The sequence below is a fragment of the Macrotis lagotis genome, chromosome 1 (genome assembly GCF_037893015.1).
Source record: "Macrotis lagotis isolate mMagLag1 chromosome 1, bilby.v1.9.chrom.fasta, whole genome shotgun sequence".
In the NCBI taxonomy this organism is placed as follows: domain Eukaryota; kingdom Metazoa; phylum Chordata; class Mammalia; order Peramelemorphia; family Peramelidae; genus Macrotis; species Macrotis lagotis.
The window spans coordinates 521058867-521075983 of record NC_133658.1 but is presented as its reverse complement, the minus strand read 5'-3'; the positions used below and the strand labels follow the sequence as shown (position 1 = coordinate 521075983).

Below are 17117 nucleotides of genomic sequence, written 5' to 3'. Positions count from 1 at the left end.
TATAATATAAAATTATAACTGACCTGTCAATTCTACAAGAGAGATAACATTTTCCCCATCTTTTGGGAAAAAATGATGGCTAACAGGTACAAGAAAGAAACATACATTTTCAGACATCAGTGAGTTAATTTGATTTAATTAATATTGACAAAAAATAGTTCATTTTGGGGAGGGAGGACAATGAAGGTGGGAGTTGACAGGATGTAATAGTGATGCAAAAAAGAAAGAAGAAAGTAACAAATGAAATGCTTAAAAATACAGAGAATAAGAGGTCTGGGAAGGAATATGAGTAAGCAAGGCAGTATTTATATTACTGTGTTAAATTTAATATTTTAAAAATAAGTTGTGTTTAAAAGATTTATGATTTTTATACAATTCTCTTTTTCTAGTCCATGTACATGAAAATATTCATTTTAATATATAGACAGATATATATAGATATATAGATTTAAAATTTTTTGAATATTTGATTCATAGAGCCAAGTACCACCTTAAAAGCTTTTCTTCCAAAGCATTTTCTACGAATACCTCCCTTAATTATTCTTTATTATTATATAATTGCAATTATATTGTTTATAAGAGTCAAGCTACCTACTACAACCCCCTCATTTTAAAAATGAGGAAGCTGAGGCCAGGAAAGATTAAGTGACTTGGTCACTGTCACACAAGTACTAGAGGTTGGATTTGAATGAATCTAAAGCCAGTGATCCTTCCAATGCCCAGGAGTACTCATGATGTTTGCATCATACCCTAGGACATTGTAGTCTCCTGAAAGAGATCTGTAAACTCTCAAAAAAAGGATTTTTCTTACCAGTATATTCGGGAGAAACCTAGCTTAAGAAAAATGTCTTGTACAGATCATAACATAGAATTAAGACACAGCTTATAGAATATATCCATCAACATGCATATCTGGAACATACAATTCAAATGCCCAGTGAGTTAAAATCATAATTAACCAAGAGAAATTGAACTAAATGGTTTACTTTCAGATAATTATGAAGTTGCTCTGATGACCTCAAATTTCTCATAGAAACAAAGACCCTTTTTTAATGCAAATAGTCTATCTATTTTGCAGTATGCCTACAAATTCTCTAGAAAAATAGAAAATTAATATCACAAAGACAGGAATAGAGAATCACAAGGTAGGTAATATGCAGGCTGTAATGTATAACCAGTAAGAAATTTTAAGAGCAAAAATAAATGTTATCAGTGAAATGCATGATAGAAACAGAAAATGGGCTGATCACATGACTAGGGAATTGTTCAAAGCACATATGGTGGACACCCTTTGATGAATTTATTTGAGGACATAGACAAGAGTTATAAAGGACAGCCAGTTGTAGATGATTGTGAACTCTATCACAGGAGAAAACACCCAAAAGACATATTGTGCATTCTATGTATGAAACTGAATTCTGCTGTTCTTTTAATACAGTATTTCCTATAAGTCATAAAAATATATTTTGCTTATTTTCCTCAACTGGTGTCTTCAAATATTTGAAGTCAAGCATCTGGACAAGTTTTGTTCTGACCTTAGAGGAAAGAACCAGAAGCAATAAATAGAAGTTGTAAGGAGGTAAATGATATCAAGAAAAAATTTCTTAGCAATTTGAACTGTTCCTAAGTGGAGCAGATTACCTTCAGAGATGTTATGAAAGACAGTTTTCATGGATGCTATAGTGGTGATTCCCTTCATAAATAAATGACTTGAATAATATGGCTGCAGAACTCCTTCCTAACTTTATAAAGTTTTGTGATTTTAAGATATCTAAGGTAATTTAAACTAAATTATTTCTGAATTTTCAAATCTTTCCCATTTTTTTCAAGAGTAGTTAGAGGAAAAAGTCCTATGTAGGTCACAGATGAAAAAACAAAAAGTTTGAAAATACTTACATGTATTTAGGATGTTTCCTTGACCAAGTTCATTGTTTTCATTTTCAATTTTCATGAAATTTATTCCATAACTAAGTAGAAAATAAATTTTTAAATTCTATCACATAACCTAACCAAATATTCTTAATAATCATATATATAATTGATACATTATAGCAAGTGAATTAATTCAAATAGAACTGATATGTTTGTGCTGCTGTTTTATATCCCTGGAGTATATTATAGCTCTTGGAATAAAGTATTTAATAAATGTTTATTGACTCATGTAAAATTATTGAGATGTTACATATCTCAAATGAATCACATTAATTTCTAATATAACTGTTGGACAGTAAGCAATTTTTTTATCTAATGGCACTATATGAAATTAAATATAATAGAAACACAATTAGAAATTGCAATTAAGAATGGCCATATATATATATATATATATATATATATATATATATAAAATAGTCCTACAAATGTCTCCTTAGACTAGATGTCTTATGACTCCTTTCACTTCATTTATTGTTTTGAATTAATCTGCATTTCATAATAGCTTTTTGAAGAACTAAATGTTTTTGATGAAATAAAGTGCTATTCCAAGTGCCTTGCTAATCGAGGTCCTTTATAAGGGTAACCAAAACTTTTTCAGAATAGAATAATAATAATAATGTTTGTCCTTCATCAGAGAGGTGATGCCTTGACAAGCACATTAATTGGATTTGATTGAGAGGGTACTGTGCTAACTCATCAGCCTCACTTTCTCCTCCAGAGCCATCAGGTCCCGTGGCCAGAAATGAATCAGGACTGGAGATGATCCCGGACACAAGGCTGTCAAGGTTAAGTGACTTCCCCAAGGTCCCACAGCTAGTAAGGGATAAGTGTCTGAGGCTGAATTTGAACTCCCCTCCTCTTGATTCCAAGGTCAGTGCCACCTAGCTACCCTTATAGGAGGATAAGATAGCTCAAGTATATGGAGAACAAGTGAAAAGTTACAGTTAGAATTAAGGTGTAATAGGGCAGGTCTGGTTCCCATGAATGAGTCTCTTTTTCACTTTTTTTTTTAATGGGGGGGGAAAGCTTGAGGGGGATAAAGACTGTAGGATTGACTTATCGAGGGTGAAGGATTATCTATGTATTTCAATTTGAATTTCTTTCTTGGAGCTCCACAAGTAAGAAAATTGTTAACTGATCATATACTGAAAATCTGAATTCTTTATTTTGTCAGCCTACTAAATCAATCCATACTGTACAACTGATCTAAAAGAAATGTTATAAATAAATATAAATATATAATTATATAAATATATAGCATATACATTTTAAAATACATTTAAATTCCATACCAAATTTGAAAAGTCATTGATTCATACAGAAAGTCCATATTTAACAAAGTTCAGTACCCCAAATTAATATTACATTATCAAAAATTATGAATTCCTCTAATTTTTCTAGATATATATATACATATACATTTATAAATTGTGTAGATATAAATATATAGTATAAATTCTAGATATAAAGTACCACTAAATTTTAAAAGGCTAATTACAGTTAGCAAACAAAAAGGAAAGTTTACATAGTTTAAATTTAGACATAATCTAATTAAGCAGATAATTTAATTAGTCTTATTAAGAGCATAGTATGAAGGGGACAAGATAATTCTAAGACATTAAAATTATTTTTAAAAAATTGCAACATTTATCTAAATATATATATATATATTAAGAGAGTTAGATGGTTCTATATCAGTCTTCAAAGATAAAGAAAAAATTTTCCAGTTATAATATCTGAAAGTTTTAATTTTCCATAGCATCCAGGAACATAAGTGTTGATATTATTTTAGAGACTATGTAGCAATTGGTTATTGAAAAATAAAGTCAAGCTAAACATGCTAGAAATAAAGTAATGAAGTAAGAGTTAAAATTCACACTCCATGATCTCTATTATCCAATTCTTTATTATAAGATTAGGTGCCAGTACTGTCTAGATTGATGACAACTATAGTTTTTATTCTCTCATTTATTTACTCTATACAAGATCTGAATATTAAAAGTCAAAAACAAAACAAATCAAAAGGTTCAGAATACTAAGTTTCAACCATAAATAATGAAATAGATTCTTATAAATTCTACCTTCTCTATCCTACTTCCAAGGAAGCTGCAATAAGCCCTCTCTTTTCTCTTTAAACAACTTCTCAACATCTTCTCACATGCTCTCAGCTGGGGACCTGCCTAGTATCAAAATTAGTTAAGCATTGGAAATACTCATCCAGGACCAAAGTCATAACTTATCATAAAACTTCACGAGGACTATTTATGGAAAAAAATAAAAAACAACAACAGAGACCCACTGTTGGTTTTCTGGCCAAATGTGTTGAATATATCCATGCTTTTCTACCACCATTTTTAAAGTTCACATTCAATCATCTCCTCTACCAAAGACGTTTTATATATTTGTGAGAATTTATGCTCCTCATCTTGAGGATTTTGCTTTGTAAGTATTGGTATTGCTATGCCTTTTGAATAAATGACTTTGCTAAAGGACCCACAGAGTTTGTTGAGTGATTATTAATGGTAAACCACCAGTGTAAGCTCATGGAGTAATTTCAAAAGATAACTAAAGTTTATCCATTGAATCTTGAAAGCAGTAGCAGATACCACTTTGGGAACACAACCTACCACTGACAATATAATTTATATAAGTAAAATCTAGAACACAGTGTTTCATGTAGAATTCCCTCAAACAGTGTTATTTAGCCTTGTCTTTGTATCCTAGGTGGCCAGCAAAATATTTTAAGCATTCTTGGGATTTAATAAATGTTTAATTAAATTATTCTGCATTAACCCCTTTCATGTAAGCTTTAGTCAAATTACAAATTAAAAAATTTCCTTTTCAGCTATTCTTCAGTTCCCATCTTCATAAGTTTTTCACCGGTTTCTTCTATGTCCTCTACTCGTTTGTTAGATGTCTTTAACTTGCTTTAAAATTCAACTTATCTGTGTAATCTTTATCAATAACTAATAGATTCCACTACAAAACTAAAGTGGTACAATTTCAACATTCTTTATCTCCACACTTCTAATTTCACTGAAGAATTCACTGGGATAAGAATTTTAGTCCTTATTATAACTGAAATTCTTCTAGGAAAATATATAAACAAATTAATTTTTTGTTCATTCAAAATTCATTAGCCACATCATAAATTATAAAAGAACATTGACTTTTTAATTGTTTTCTTTCACTTAGGCTCATAGCTACATTATAATGCTGATTTCAAATACTATCTTAGTATGTGATATTATACATCAATCAAAATTGCAACTAGCTGAAGAACCTCAAAACAACTGAGGGAATTCTTTGTTTACAAAACAACTACTTATTCAATAATTTAATAAGGAAACAGAAAAGGGGATATATATATATATGTGTGTGTGTGTTATATATTATATATATATATATATATATATATTTAATTGGAAAGTCCTTGTAATACTAAACTTTTACAAAATCAAAGAATCTGAAATTTGGAAGAGATTTCAGAGATCTTCTGGTCCAAACCTAATCCTGAATAATTTTCTTTACAAAATTCCTGAGAAATGACTTTTTTCACCTTTCTTTCTTCAAAGATTTCTATTATGTCAAAAATCCTTTCAAATGCCACTAAAAATTGAGTTCCCTTTAAGATAGATTCTCTTCAGATGATTCAAGCACAATAATGGGTCTATTTACCTAGATCTTCTCTTCTCCAGGCTAAGCATTCCTTTAGCCTTCTATCAATCTGAAGGTGACCTGAAATCTAACCCCTTTAATGCCTAGACTACTGTCCTTTGAATACCTCCAGAATATCAGTGTCCCTCCTAATATGTGGTGCTCAAAACTGAACACTATTTGAGACACACTTAGGTAGAATATTGTGGGGATATCACCATCTTGGTCTTACACATTATATCTATTTAAGAGAAGTCATAGATGTTATTGGATTTTTTCAGTGTCATAGGACATTGTTGATTCATATTGGGTTTGTATTCTATAAAACTCACAAATCTTTTTCCATACGATCTTCTAAATAGCCATGCCTATCTCATCTTGTACTTGTAAAGAAGATTTTTTTTAACTTAGTATAAATCCCACTCCAATATATTTACCAAGAAAACTTCAAATAGAATCACAAGGGGTCAGCTATGATTGAAATTACTCAATAACAAGAAAAACAAAAAGTGTCAATGTCATTTTTATTATATTGAGGTAGTATTCAAGTTTCTCAAGATATTTTTTAAATCCTGAGAGTCATATTAATAACCCTCTTGTTTAAATGGTTTTTTGCAATGGATAATCATGCTATCAATCTATCAACAATCTTTTAATAAGTTTTTACACCATGTTAGACTTTTCTACTAGATGTTATGATTATGAAGACAAATATTTTAATAACCTCTGCTTTCAGGGAGCTTATACTAATTATATCAAGAAAAATAACTTGTATATATACAAGATCATTTAGAATATATTCACATTATGATGTTATTGGTAAAGGGACCTTTCTATTCCAAAAGAAGTCAATTCCTTCTCTGTATTTCATAGCATAATTTACTTAATAATTAAGTTTTTAGTATTTGAGATTTTAGTATCAGTATTTGATAAGATCTAGGGATACAAAAAGAGAGAAAAGACATTGCTGACCTAAAGGAGCTCACAATCCAATGGGAACATTAACAAGGAAACAAATACGTACTAATAAGCTAGTTACAGGAAAAATTGGAATTTTTAAAAAAGATACTAGAATATAAAGGGATTAGAAAGGGCTTCCTTTAGAAGATGGCATTTTAATTGGGTATTGAAGGAATCAGGGAATCAAGTAGACAGAGATAACATGGGAGAGGATTCTAGATATAGGAAATAGTCAAAAGAAAATGCTTGGAGTCAAGAGATGGATTTGGCAGTACTGCAAAAAAAAAAAAAAATGCCAGAGTCACTGATCAAAAAGTACATTGGGTAAGTTGTTAGAAGACTGGAACAGTAGGGGAGGGAAAATTATAAAAGACTTTGAGTACTAAATAGAACATTGTGTATTTGATTCTAAAGGCAATCAAGAGTCACTGGAAGTTACTGAGAAGAGGGGTGATAAGGCTGAACCTTCACATTATAAAAATCCTTTGGTGGTTGAATGAAGAATGAATTAGAAGGTGAAGAGACTTGTGGCAGGCATACCCATTAACAGGCTATTGCAATACTCCTTGCTTATAAGATGACAAGGTCCAGGACCAAATTATTAAAAAGTATCAGGGGAGAGAAGGTAATATAGCAAGAGATGTTGCAGGTGTAAGACTGACTCTCAGAGTTGCCTAAAAACCTGAGAAGTTTTGACTTGCCCAGGGTCAGTCAGTACTTGTCATAAATGGGGAAAGTAGAGTCTTCCTAGTTCCAAGAAAAGTTATCCATTACAATAAGAAATACAAGGTAACTTTGGAAGAGAGAATACTAAGAGGTAAGGATATTAGGAAAGACTTATGTAAAAGGTGTTCCTTGAGCTAATTCTTGAAGTAAACAATGGATTCTTTCAGAGATAGAGAGGAGAGGAGAGAATGTCTTCATGTCTATCATAAAGACATTGAATGAAAATGAGGAAGAAAGAGTGAGCATTGACTGGACTATAGAGTGCAGGAAGGGAATTAATGTTCAAAAAAGACTGGAAATATGGAATGGGGCCAAGATGTAAAGGGTATAAAATATTAAACAGAAGAATTTATATTTTATCCTAGAGGGAATATAGAGACACAGGCATATATTATGTGATTTGTCGGTGTGTAAGGAAAATCATTTATACAACTGTGTAGGGGAAGAAATAGAAAATAGAAATAATTAGAAGATTCCTACAATATGCTAGAAAAAAGGTGCTGAATTTCTGAACTAGAGCACTAATCATAAGACTAGGAAGAAAGGATAGATATGGAAATAGACATAACAAGCTTTAGCAAATGAATGAATAAGTTCTGAAAGACTAATTAGTCAAGGACTATATCAAGATTGGGAACATAAGAAAGAGGAAAGATGGTGGTACTCTCAACAGAAATATGGAAGTTCAGAAGTGCTTTGGGATTGGAATAGGAGTAGATGAGTTCTCTTTTTAGATATTGAAAAGTTATACATTTTGCAATATACAAAAGGAAATTCCTGATACGCGTGTAGGACCAGGAGAGTGACTGGTGATTGGGACTGAATTTAGACAAGAGTGAGAGTGAAATATTAGACAGAGACAGAGACAGAGACAGAGAGAGTGAGAGAGACAGAGGGGAGAGAGAGGAGGGGGGAAGGGGAAGGGGAAGAAGAATTGGAGAGAATAGAGGAATGATACTGGTATGAAAGAAGATAAGCAAATTCTTCTTGTAGAAGGTAGGAGTTTATAAATTATAAATCAGAAAGCAACCCAAACTCGAGTAATTACAGGGGAGAAACAATAGAGATCAGTCTCGCAAAAATCCACAAAAGAAAAAATATTCATAAGTGGTGGTCAACTATTTTAAAAGCTGTAGAATGTTCAACAAAGAGGAGTGATGAGAAGTGGTTCTTATATTTAGCATATATGGGATTAGCATTTTTAGTACATATATATATATATATATATATATATATATATATATAAAACACAACTATTTAGCATATTTAGCATTATATGTTTGGTTAACTTAAGAAAGAGCAGATTTTTTGGTGAAGTAATGAGGTTGCAAGGCAGATTTGAAATGTTTGAATGAAAGGAAAGGCAAATAGACAACTATTTCTAGGAGTTTGGCTATCAGTGTTATGAAAGGTATAAGATTAAAGTTTAAGAAAGGTTTGAGTCTAGCAAATTTGTTTTTGTTTTTGTTCTTTTGGAAGGATAAGGAAGTCTTGAGTTTGGTTTTAAGTAGCAAAGTAATCAGTAAATACTGAATGACTGAAGATTAAAAAGAGGGGATGATCATGGGAACAATCTGATAGAAGAAAAAGAAGGTGCATGGGATCAAGAAATATGTAGAGGAGTTCTTAGTGAAGAATTACTTCTTTATTAGAGATAGGAATAAAGAAGCAGAGAATGAGGGATATTTGGGTGGGGGTGGAGAGTTGATCTACAGGAAAGAGGAGAAAAGGAAGCCCATGAGTATGAGTATTCTTGTCTGAGAGGGTTTAATAAAGGGGATTATATGTGAAGTTTGAGAAGAAGAAGGATTTTTAAATAGTCACTTTATGGAATAGTATAATATCAGAATGAGTAAAAAAATTCCATTGAAATGAAGAGGGATAAGTTGATATTAGATCAGGTGCCTTTATATTTCCTCTAGCTTTATGTGATTATAAAGAGAGCAAGTTTGCATCATGGCCAGGTAAGTATAGAATGGATGAAGGGCAATGGCTTCAAGAATTGTCATTCATCCTTCTTTTTAGAAGAGGACCCATGACATCATGGGGAGATGTATTGATATGTGGATTGGATTTAAGTAAGGCAAAGTTTATTCAAAATCATCAGTCTCATTCTCTCTTCCAGAGTCATTGAAGTACAGTGACAGAGCAAAATAAAGACTACTGATAATGGTCTGGGATGTAGTGAATGACATTAGTATCTTCCATATCTGCTTCAATTACCATCATAGTCATTGGAACAAACTCTTCTCATCCCTCCAAATCTGTCAGGTAGACATCACCCTAATGGATTTGAGGCCTGTTTAACCCATCTGCCAAGATGGTTTTGTCAGAATATGGTTGTTGCTTATTTTTCAGGATATTAGAGCCATAGGTGATAGCTGGGTGACGAGTGAGATAGATGAACAACCCTAAAATGGTTTGGCAAATTCTTGCCCCAGAGGTAAGAGAGGAGAGATTAGAAATTACTTGAATAATTCAAGGAATGTTATATACAACAATCGGTTTTATAAGGATATCAAGATTTTTCTGGGTTACAAGTTCATATGAGTCATCAGGTTGATAGAAAAACAAATGCAAACTTTAACTGCAGTATAGATCTTAGTTTATAAGAACCAAGATCTATCACTATCAGATTCCAAATTACAGTGACCACTTTCCTTGCACTTCAGCCTAAAATACTTCTAAGTAGAGGTAGAGATCAAATGGGTTAAGAAGACTGAGGAAATCTGAAATTAGTACATTAATATTCTGATCAACATTGATGTTCAAAGCCATTATTGGAGAAGTTTATCAAGAAGGTTAGGTAATCAAGACAAAACCAAGTTCAATTCATGAGAATATAGGCAAAAAGAATTTGAGAAAGAAATGAAAGAGAAAGGGACGCAGAATAAGCAGCTGGTGAAAACATAGACAAGGATGAAGGAAAGAGCTTTACATGAAAGAACAGGAAAAAAGTAGCTGCAAGAAGGGATTTTTATTAGTTGTGAAAACTCAAGATAAGAGGTATCAGAAGAAAGTAGAAGTTAGCTGGGGAATATGTTAAACCCTAAACAGGAAGAATGCTTCAATGAAGAGTCAAATGCTGGGGAGACAGAATGTTAGTGAGCTACAATGATGAATAATAAAGTCAACAAATGAGGACTTGTAAATAAATTTGAAACTTATAAATTTGGGATTAATGTTGTTAGAATCTAAATTATATACATTGCGACCTTATTTACTCAATGAATAAATTAGAAAACAAAGATATTTACCTAAGGTTTTCATCCTTTGATTGATTTAATTCATTTAATTGTTCTGTCTGATATACAAAAGTTGAGGATTCCACTAAATTAATACTGAAATAAATGTAGCAAGACATTAAAACAATGGAAATTTACACTATATTATAAAATGTCTTATATACTTGAAACTACCAGAGGTATAAATAAAAAGCAACATTTCATTTTGTCACTCTACTAAAAATAATTGGAATTATAAGAAAATTTCTTCCCAAAAAGGTTGAAAAAATTTCTGTTCTTCTACCTACAATGTGATTTCAATACTATCAGTGTCTAAGTAATTCCTGTTTCCCTTTTGAAACTTACCCAGACTTCAGAATGAAAATTTGCTTATTATATTTTCCAATCAGAGGAGGAAAAAAGTCAAAATATTTTGGTCTTTATTTGTTATTGGAGTTGATCAATTATTCTTTCATTAATATTTACACATGGGGTAAATATATTTCAATCAGTAGTGATCATTTCATTGTAATAAGGGGAAGAAGGGAAAGGAGGGAAAAGACTGGCCAAGAAAAGTATGTTAAAATTAAGAGTCAGTAAATATGGGTTCAAATCAGGTTCTGTTATTTATTACCTATATGACCTTTGGCAAATTTTTCTGAATGTCATTTTCCTTAGCCATAAGATAAAGGGGAGGTTTATATAACAATATTTTTTTTAAAACATAAAATATATTCTTAGTGTCTTCTAATAGGACATATTTTAACTCTTGGACTTGATGATTGTTGAGATTCTTTTCAACGCTAAACCAAATTAAAAGAAAGGATCTTAGTAACTTTTATAATGACATGAAAAACAATAACAACCTTATAGTCATCTGCTAATTTGAAAAGGAAAAACAGTCAGTGATGAGGAATTTACTGTTTACTATACCCTAGTAAGAGTGTTTTTGTTTAGTCATTTTCAGTCATATACAACTCTTTGTAACCCCATTTTGGGGTTTCTTAGCAAAAATGCTGAACTAGTTTACCTTTTACTCCTCCAGCTCATTTTACAGATGAGGAAACTGAGACAGAGGTTAAGTGACTTGTCATGAGTCCCACAGTTAATAAGTGTCTGAGGTCAGATCTGAACTCATAGACGCCATAGAAAAGGAAGTGACAACCCACTCCATGTATTTTTGCCAAGAAAAAAACTCCAAATGGGGTAATGAAAAGTTGATCACTACTAAATATATAAAATATTACTGAATATCATGATGCCTATCTTAGGAAACCAAAGCCTCTAATTACCTCTGTTTTATGAGACTGTATCAGCTTTTAAAGCATGAAGAACAATTCCAAACTAATTGAAATATCTAGACGTTTTGTGGAAACTTCATACTATTACAAAAGTGAAGCTTTTGGTCTATATTAAATAATATGATGAAACATTGTGATATGTTAGTATATAATCAGATATTATTTGTCTAATGATGAGTCAAGTAAAGAAAGATAACAGAACTGGTTCTCACTATAGATGGAAAGAATTAACCATTTTGCAAAGTTCATAAAGTTCTGAGAAAAATAATAAAACCTCAGTTGTTGTTTTCTATAAATTATGTACACTGTGTTGCCAAGGCTGTACTCAAGAACCTGACCAATGTACAAAATGTCAGAGGTTACATTCCACTACTATAGTCTTCCAGGACCCAAAGACACCTTCCTGTCATATTGAGTCCTATAAATTTGCAGAAGAAATGTTGACAGCACCATATTGTCTTTGATTTCAGAAGACCAGTCCAGCTAAATATAGCAAGGTACATTTTCCCATAAGAATGGCCACTTGATGAATTTTTTTGGCCATAGCAGCCCATGACAAAGGAAAACACAAATCCACCTCTGTCCTACATCTGTCATTGCAGTGTCCAAGTAGAGGAAAAGGACAGTAAGAATCACAGTTTTTAAGATGTCTGTAATCTTTAAATTGACTATTAAAACTAAATTAATTACCTATCACAAAACAAATGATAGTCAATGAGAAGTACTACTCCAAAAACTGAATCATACTAATTACAAACTTTATACCTATATTTCAACCATATCTGTATTTCATTTCTCCTAAATCTATTTTCAGTCCTACTAAAAGAGACTTCATTCTTTCCTCTTTTTCTTACTGATCACATTTTCTATAGATTCCATTTTATCCCTTCAAAATCTTAACCATATAGTTAAATATTCCAACTTTATACTATTATGTATCTTTGATTTCCTTGCACCTTTCCTCTTGTCCTTTCCAAAATCCAAACCTGGATTATTCACACTTTCTGTTTTTTATTAGATGCTGTTAAGTCTTATCTAAAACTGGCCTGATACTTGGTATTTGGTTCTTTGGTAAAGCAAATAGTCATAAAGAATTTACTCTCCTACCTACTTGTCATTTTTCCCCCTTTCACTTGGAAATTCTCAGTTTTAACAAAGACCTTACTGGAATTTTTAATAGGGAACTCTTTCTATCTTAATTAGTCCTTGCTTCTAAAAATATATCTAATTCCTTTTATGATTTTTAAATTGCTATGAAGACTAACATTCTAATGAGGGAGAAAACTTTTCAATAGGTATCTATAAGATAAAGAAAGAGCAGATTGATGTAATCTAAAAGGAGAAGGCATTATTATCAACTGAAAGGACTGGAAGACTGTAAAACAAATATCTTTCAAGAGTTGCATCTAACCTGAATCTTGAAAGATGTATAAAAAAAAAAATCTAAGAGATAAAGATGAGACACACAGAATTCTAACCTTAGACTGGGGAAGGCAGTGAAAATACATGGAATCTGAAAATGGAGCCTCATGTTTAAAAGTAATTCAAAAAGGTAGCTATAAATGGATCACCAAATGTGTGGAGAGGAGTAAGAAGAAAAGAAATATAGGAAAAGTCCAGCTTTAAATATTAAATGAAGAGCTTTAAATGCTAAATAGAGGAATTTATATTCGATCTTGTAGGTAATAGGAAGTGACAAAAGTATAAGAAATAGGGAGAATGACATAGTCAGACCTACATTTTAGAAAAATCATCTTAAAAGACAAGCACAGGATGAAGTAGAGAAAAACTTGAAATAGATAACCAGTCTCTAAGAGAATTGATGAGGGTTTGATCTAAGGTTGGGATTATAGGAGAAAACAGAAGATAATATATAAGGAAGAAATGAACCTTTTAACAAACATGTTGAGACATATTGTAAAGGTATAAATTACAAGATTAACAACAATTTGGATATGCAACATGAGAAAAAAAGAGGGTGTAAGGATGACACTGGGGTCCCAGGTGACTGGTAGGATGGTGATTACCTCAACAGAGGTAGCAAAGTTTTGAAGAGAGGAAGGTTTGGGGATAAAGATAGCAAATTGTCTCATGGACATATTTAGTTTGAGATGTCATTGGATATCCAGTTTGAAACATTCAAGGGCCAGTTGGAGATATGTGACTATAATTCAGGAAAATATCTAGGACTAGACAAAAGGTTAGAAAACTGTGCATAACCTTTGATCCAGCAATATTATTACTAGGTCTATATCCCAAAGAAAGCATAGAAAAGGGAAAAACCACAGGTACAAAAACATTTATAGTAACTTTATGGTGATGGCAAACAATTGGAAATTGAGAGAATACCCATTAATTGAGGAATGAATGAACATTTTATAGTCCATGACTGTAATGGAATATTATTGTTCCATAATAAATGGTGGATTTCAGAAAAAAAATTTACGAAGACATACAAACTGAAGCAAAGTGAAATGAGCAGAATCAGAAGAACAATGTGCAATAATATTGCATGAACATTAAATGTGAGACATTTCTCTTCTCAGCAATGCAATAATCAAAATCAATTCTAAAAGACTTGTAAGAAAATGCCATTCACATCCAGAGAAAGAAATATGGAGTATGAAAGCAGACTGAAGCAAACTATTTTCACTTTAATTTTTTTTTGCTTTTATTTCTTTCTTGTAGTTTTTCCCTTTTGTTCTGATTCCTCTTTCACAATATGACTAATATCAAGATACATTTGACATGACTATGCATGAATAACCTAATGCATATTGCTTGCTGTTTGCGAGAGGTAGGAGAGAAAGGAAGGAGAGAGAAAACTTTGGAACTCAAAAAATCTTGCAAAACTGAATGGCCCTGGAGTCAGGAGTACCTGAGTTCAAATCTGGCCTCAGACACTTAATAATTACTTAGCTGTATGGTCTTGGGCAAGCCACTTAACCCCACTGCCTTGTAAAAAAAAAAAAAGTGAATGTTGAAAACTATCTTTACGTATAATTGGAAAAAAAATAAATACTATTATGTCAAAAACAAACAGAATTATAGACCAAAAAAAAAGAATATAGGACTAAAAAGATTGAACCAGGAATTGTCTAAATTGAACCCATAGCAATTAATGAAGTAACCAAAAAAAAAGGAATATAGAGGAAAGAGACATGGACCCAGCTACTGGGCATGGCAGGGATTAAGAATAAGCAAAGGAGATTGAAGGGCTATAGAACAGAGAAGGGGAAGGAGGAGAGAGACATGTGACAGAAGCCCTGGAAAGGATTAACTAAAGCATTGAAAAGAACTACAAGGAAAAATCTAATGTAAAGATAAAATGAAATAGTTGAACTTGCTCTCTTCTAAGATCCCTTTCTGCTCCAAACTATATAACTCTAAATCATCTTCATACATGTGAGTGTTCTAAAAAGGCAAATTTGAGCTTGATAGACTGATGAAAAACATGCACTACTTCCCAGAATATGTTTGCTAATATTGAAACCAGATGTTCAAAAGCATGAATAGTCTAAGGAAAACTGTGAATGTAAGACAAGATGTTTTCAGTAGATGTCAGGCTGAGTAACATTGAAGGCTCCTTCTAACCCTTAATCCATAAGAGTTATGTAAGAAGTCCAAGATTCCAATCCTACTTTAGACTTTTACCAACTGTTACATAATCATGAATAAAACATGCAAGCTCTCAGTTCCTGGAGCAACTCTCCAACACAATAAAGTACTACATTGGTTTAGTATTTTTTCTATATTAAGTGTTCCCCACAGTAATGAAATCACAAGTCCAAACAATAAAACCATGCATCTCATAATTTGTTGCTATATAAATATGAGTTATTCTTAGAAATATGTGATTGATTGGAATCTGTTTCTGAGTAAATCATGATGATGTGCAATGGCTGTGTTTTAAGAATTTAGAGCATGTGTAGTCTTTGGTTCATTTGAAAAATCAAAAATGGAACAACTTTAGAAGGTCCTAGTTAGCATCAAAGGGAGGGGTTTTAAGACTTCAACATTGTCTCTAACTGTGAGTTGTAAGTGAGAGTATTAAAAACCAAGAACAAAATCCACCTAAAGAGAAGAGGGTGAAATCAATTAGAAATTTCTGATATCTCTCTAAGTTCATATTTTAAAAATTCAATCAAGACAACCATGCCCAAGATAAGCACACCACCAGAATATGCATATATGCTACACAGACTCACCTTCATTTTCAAATCCCCATGACCATGTTCCCAATCCCACCCCAAATGTGATATCTCCCATTAATGTTAGTATTATATATTTCTAATATATATTTGCAAAATATTTTTAAGATTTTCAACAACTTTATGAGGTAGATGGTTCAGATTTATATTTGTTTTCTTGTCCAGATGTGTGATTTCATTAGGTCTACACAAGTACCGTTATTTCATTCTTCATGAGTACCATTATATTTATATTGTTCATAGAAACGATTCAAGGGCCCATTTATACACATAAATAAATAAAAATTTTAAACAGTTTTAAAGATTCTATAATATCAACTCCAACTTGATGTGTTCAACATTTTTTCAGTCAAGTCTACCTCTGTGTGAACCCATTTGGGGTTTTCCTGGCCAAGTTCTGGAGTAGTTTGCCATTTCCTTTGTAACTCATTTTACAGATCAGAAAACTGAAGCAAACAAGGTCAAGTGGCTTTCCCAGGGTCACACAGCTAGCAATTGACTGAGACCAGATTTGAACTCAAAAAAGTTGAGTTTTTCAAGACTGGAGACCTGGCATTCTGTCTGCTATGTCACCTAGCTACCATTAAACTTTTAATTACAACTGGTCTAAATGTAAATACCATTATTTGACTATTAAAACTACATACTTTTTATTAACTGTAAAAGTTTTCTATTCTAGAGTCATAAGTATAATAAAAAACTTCCCAAGATTTTAAAAATACATAAAAATGTAGTTCCCTCCAGTAACTTACTTAAAGGCTCCTTGTGAGATATTACACAAGGGAAAGCAATATTTTACATTATTCATTTTCTTCCTTTTTTGTGAGCTAGTAATAGCCCTTTGAGCTGTCTGAAATAATTTGTTTTCTCAAGCTGTTTATGGATCTGTGCATTTCACCCATTTACTCAGTGTTCTTTGGTTTCTATACTTGATAACAGAGTTTGAAAAGTATAATAATTCTCCTGTACCAAGAGAATTAGAAGTAAGAATTTTGAGGCAATATTTTCACCATAGGTGAAAATCATTTTAAAGTTATCAGGAATGATTAATTTTATTTGTGTGACTGTTTTGAAACTATCAAAGATTAGGTTATCAGAGAATT

The 17117-nt window shown here is 31.9% G+C and overlaps 1 protein-coding gene across 1 annotated transcript in view; it reads right to left on the bottom strand.

Moving 5' to 3' along the window:
* CFAP47 (cilia and flagella associated protein 47) overlaps positions 1-17117 on the bottom strand; it is a 931170-nt gene that overhangs the window by 588403 nt on the left and 325650 nt on the right. Inside the window, exons 35-36 of the mRNA XM_074210630.1 lie at positions 10536-10619; positions 1897-1967 (exon numbers count right to left, since the gene is read on the bottom strand). Coding sequence (XP_074066731.1) covers positions 1897-1967; positions 10536-10619 — 155 coding nt within the window. The remainder of the gene's footprint in view (positions 1-1896; positions 1968-10535; positions 10620-17117) is intronic.